This window comes from Rhizophagus irregularis, chromosome 12 (genome assembly GCF_026210795.1).
Source record: "Rhizophagus irregularis chromosome 12, complete sequence".
NCBI lineage: Eukaryota > Fungi > Glomeromycota > Glomeromycetes > Glomerales > Glomeraceae > Rhizophagus > Rhizophagus irregularis.
In genome coordinates, this window is record NC_089440.1 from 2385724 (window position 1) to 2390759 (window position 5036).

Consider the following 5036-nt stretch of genomic DNA (forward strand, 5'->3'; position numbering starts at 1 on the left):
AGATTTATTGTACCGTTAATACTACTGTTAATTTGATAAGATCTTTAAAACAAAATGAAATTAAGCAATTGGTATTGGAAATTTAAAGACTCACAGGAGTTCGTTCTTTAAGGGGGAAAAGTGTTAAAATAGAAATGTGGCGCAGTAATTTTATGTAGATCAATTTTGTAGATCATTTTGTAGATCCCTTGATTTTTTTGATTTTCTTGATTTATTTGATAAATCTGATAAATCTGATAAATTTGATATATTCGATTTATTTATTTTATTTTATTTATTTATTTTATTTTATTTATTTTATTTGTTTGATATATTTATTTTATTTTATTTATTTATTTTATTTTATTTATTTTATTTATTTATTATATTTGATTTATTTATTTTATCAAATATTCTTAATTTTTACTTTATTATAAATAGTGATAGGATTTTACCAAGTAGAAGGGGAGGTCAATTAGGTAGTTAAGAATTGTATTGTAGTTTTCGAGTTATACGAAAAGAGTATTATTTCCAGTAGTATAATTCAAGATAGTTAATTTCGCAACCAAGAGATTATCTATATTTTCGTCATATTCAAAATCTTACATTATTTTAATAAAAACCTATTTTCTTTAACTGAACATCCAACGATATTTTACGTGATTATTTGTGATCAACTTAAGACTCTCCTATTAAGTTAAACTCCAGTTAAGCTGTTAAAGCGTTAAAGTTTTTCAGTCAGCCTTAATCATTGACAGGATAACACTATAATATAATTAGTTATTTCAGTTGGTATTGATTCATACCAACGTGAATGAATAAACCCCATATGAAAAATAGCTTTACTAGACTGAAGAAGAACCCGATACTGATGTCGACATGGCATTCCTTGATTGATAATATACATACATGTACAAAATAATGTTGAATCTTTAAGAATTACTACGTAATGTGGTGTAGATGTTGATGATGTTACAGTGATATAATAAATCTCCCATATTTCTTGTATTTCGTCACTGTTTATATCTGATAAGAGATCTTGTAATCTAATTTGCGGTTTATCATATATACGTTCAATTATATCATTAGACTGCTCATTATCAGATTCTTTAACTTAATCAATTGAAATTAATATTCCCTGATATAATAATGATTGTTTCATTTAAGCTCGTTGAAGTGATAATGGAATAGGTGCTAAATGATCCTTTAAAATAGAGTCAATATTTTTGAAAATCGTATTATACGTTGACGGAAGACCAGTTGATGGATTTGACCCATAATATTCCTTAATTCGACTATATTGTGTTTCTTTATCCAGTTCATTTTCAATGACTTTTACTAACTCCTTTAATAAAGTTCCTTGATCTAAATGTTTTTTAAGAACACCATTAATGGATTCAACTCGTTGAGTTGACTCAACACCTTCTGTAAATACTTTTGAAATCGCGTATCTTGCCCATGATTCACGACTAGGGTAAAGTTCTTTTTCAAGATAAGATCGATACAGCTCATACTTTGTGAGCATTTCGGTGTATCTTAATTCAAATTGATACTCAGTGTAACTATTACGCATATGATAAAAATCTTCAATAAAATTCTGAACCATATCGTTACGTAGTAAGGCTTTGGCTTTCTTTTTTATATTTTCCGCAATGTGATAAATACATAACAAATGACGCATTTTTGGATAAACAACTTGAACAATAGCTAGCATTTCCAGGTCCCCGTCTGTGTATAATACACGAGGTGAAAGATTATTTGTTACTTTTAAAGTGCATTGTAATATTTAAATATAATCAGCTTGTGTCTCATACTTCATAAGAGCTTGAGCAAGAACTCTTGTTTTAAAATTATTGTCAATTCCAACAAACAAGTTTAGCGCCATTTCGTATCTATTCGTTTTTGCCGTATTATCATGAATGACAACATCATGAAACTTAGGCCAAAGTTCATTACGCTGTTTACTTGTTACCCAAAAAAGACTGGTAAGTTCGTTAGATGGCCCTTCTAAGCGTGGTATTACTACATAATTAGGATCTTCTTCATGTTATTTTAAAAGATATAGGAACATTGTAGCAGCATTAGATTCGTCACGAACCCGAACATCTTGAAACTTTTGGATTGCATTATAGAGGTTTTTTTTTAATATGGTACTGTGGAAACTCATGAACAAGAAGATCATATTGTTGTCCTGCACTTAGGTTACCCTTTGTAGTATAATGTTCAATTTTATCTAAAATTGATTGTGAAAAGCGTAAGTTTTTAGGAGCTAACTCTATTGAAATAGGATCACATTGATGATTATGGCTATTGTTAAATTTCGTAAGATGTATATCAGCAGCACGTTTGCCAAAATAGAAGTTAGCTTGCCAAGGACAGTTTGTTTTAGTTAAACTACTTTCACGATGTAATGTAATATCCTCCACTTTTTTTGGATTATTAATTCCAGCTTTCCAACATTGATAAACACGACGACGAGTAATAGTTTTATCAATGATATCAAGATCTTTACAAAATTTAATAGCAACAAAACCATTGTTTTTTGCAAACGTATTAACAGCAGTTTCAACTGCATTCCAATCTTTGAAGGTATCGTTAACATTTAATATTTCAGTTGTAATTGTTGTATCATTAATATCAGCTATATTATTACCATTCATATTATTTTGTTCACAATCAGGTTCAGTAATTATATCTAAAGATACCGCTACTTGCTTTCCTTTATTTGTTGGATTAAATTGGTCAGATGGTTGGCCTTGATATTGATATTCGTAATCCATTAATTGAAGCAATTGGCCTTGGTTTTGATATTCATAATCCATCAGCTGAAAACTAGATGATAATTGGCCTTGATTTTGACATTCGTAATCCATCACTTGATGATCGGATGATGGTTGGCCTTGAGTTTGATATTCGTAATCCATCAGCTGGAGATAAGATGATAGCTGGTTCTGATTTTGATATTCATAATCCATCAGCTGATCAGATGATGGTTGGCCTTAGTCTTGATATTCATAATCCATCAGTTGAAGGTTGAACGGTTGGTTTTGATATTCGTTATTCATAATTAATATTCGTAATTTGTAGGTTTATTATCAATATTATGGTGACTGATATCTAACTTTAAAGTTGTTTATGAGACTGGCCGTGAAGACAACTGAAAAAGAAGCTTAAAAACCTAAAAAATCGGAAAGAGTATTTGTGGGAAAATCAAATTAGTTACTCTTTTGTAAAATAAAGTAAGTATTAGTTCTATAAAATTTACTAACTTGTTAAACTTTGATATCTAACTTCAAATTTTTTTTCAGATGCTAACTAATAACTTAACGAAACAAACAATAATGGAATAAGTCACGTGATAAAGCGAACTATATCATTAGTAGTAAGATTACGCGAAAATAGTTACCAGTGATGATCACCAGTAAATAAAGTTAAAATCTAATTATATAACACCGGTGATGATCACCGCAGGTGATATGTAGCAATTTTCTTATAAAAAATGTTTTTACAACATTTTTTCATTAAATTAATTAAAAAAATGTTGCGAAAACATTTTTCTAATTAAAATTACTTTAAAAAAACATTTTGCAACATTTTTTCATTAAATTATAAAATATTGCGAAAACGTTTTTTTTATAATAATATATTAAAAAAACGTTGCATAAACGTTTTTTTATAATAATATATATAAAAAAATGTTTTCGCAATAGTTTTAATATAAAACCATTCATTAAATTTGCATTTATTTCAGTAAAAAAATCATAATTAGTATATAAAGTAAAATTGAAATTTTTTTTTTTTTTGATAATTGGGAACTATTTGGCTGGAACAAATAGCTCATATAGAAAGGACAACATTAATATAATAACTTATACAATGCTACATTTATGTTGAACATTAAAGTACAGAATAACAAAAACAAAAATAAAGCTAACATAGAAAATATAGACAGTTTTTTATATAGTCAACAAATATGATATGAGGAACAATAATAAATAGATTTAGATGCGTTGTACCTTACACTCCACATTGGAACCCATAATATTGACGGATTGGCAGGGGACAATGCAAAACTTTATGGAATTCTAAGTTGGATGCAAGAAAACCAGGTAGACATTATAGCCTTGAATGAAACTAATTTAGACCAAAAGAACGGGTTTTTCAAAATGCCTAATAGTTTTAAAGAGCAATTTCATATATATTGGTCAAGCAAATAGAAAGACAAACATAAGGATTCAGAAGTAGCGTTAATTTGTTCAAGGAAATGGAATAAACATTATCAAGAACACAAATTCCATTCACCATATCTACTCTCAGCATACTTTTTGTTTAGAAATGTTTTATTCTGTATATAGATTGTTTACGTGTCATCACAAATTAAAACAATCCTCCATGACACCCTGGAACTACTTAAAAGGGAAATGAACGATGATACTATAAAAAAAAAATCAATCAATATTGTACACATATTAATAATGGGAGATTTTAATTTGATCTCAAATGGTCATATCGATTGTACACCACTGCAACATATATCAAAACCCAAATTTTTTAATGATATTGAGACAATGTGTCTTATAGATTCTTATAGAAAGCTCAATAAAGAAGTACCAGGAAACACTTATCACAGAGAGGATGTAAGCACGAGAATAGACCAAATTTGGATATCAGAAAATCTCAGTAATAATTTAATGAATTTCTCAATTACCCCTTAACGTTTATCACACATAGTGACCATGACATAATTACATTAACCACGAATACCTCTATCCTCATAAAAAACAATAGGAAAAATACAGTGTATGATAAATTACCCATTGGTAATGCCCACACCAGAGTCTTGTATGATTGTGATGACATTGAAACGGAAAAGTGTGATAAATTCTGAATTAATATAAAAAGTCAACTAAACTCTCTAGATCAAGAAGTAATTGAGGACAAAGTCAATATAACAGAGTATTCTCAAGAAGATATAGATAGATATTGGGACAAACTCAATAGTTTTATAGTCAACGCAGCAGACTCAGAACTCCCTAAAAAAGTCATCAGACTTCATA

General features: G+C 28.7%; 1 protein-coding gene across 1 annotated transcript; it reads left to right on the top strand.

Moving 5' to 3' along the window:
- Positions 1-2815: 2815 nt before the first annotated feature.
- OCT59_004056 (uncharacterized protein) lies at positions 2816-3016 on the top strand (the record flags this gene model as incomplete). Its single annotated transcript, XM_066148029.1, has 1 exon — positions 2816-3016. One exon carries the CDS (start codon positions 2816-2818, stop codon positions 3014-3016), a length of 201 nt encoding a protein of 66 aa, XP_065996668.1.
- Between the last annotated feature and the right edge of the window lie 2020 nt (positions 3017-5036).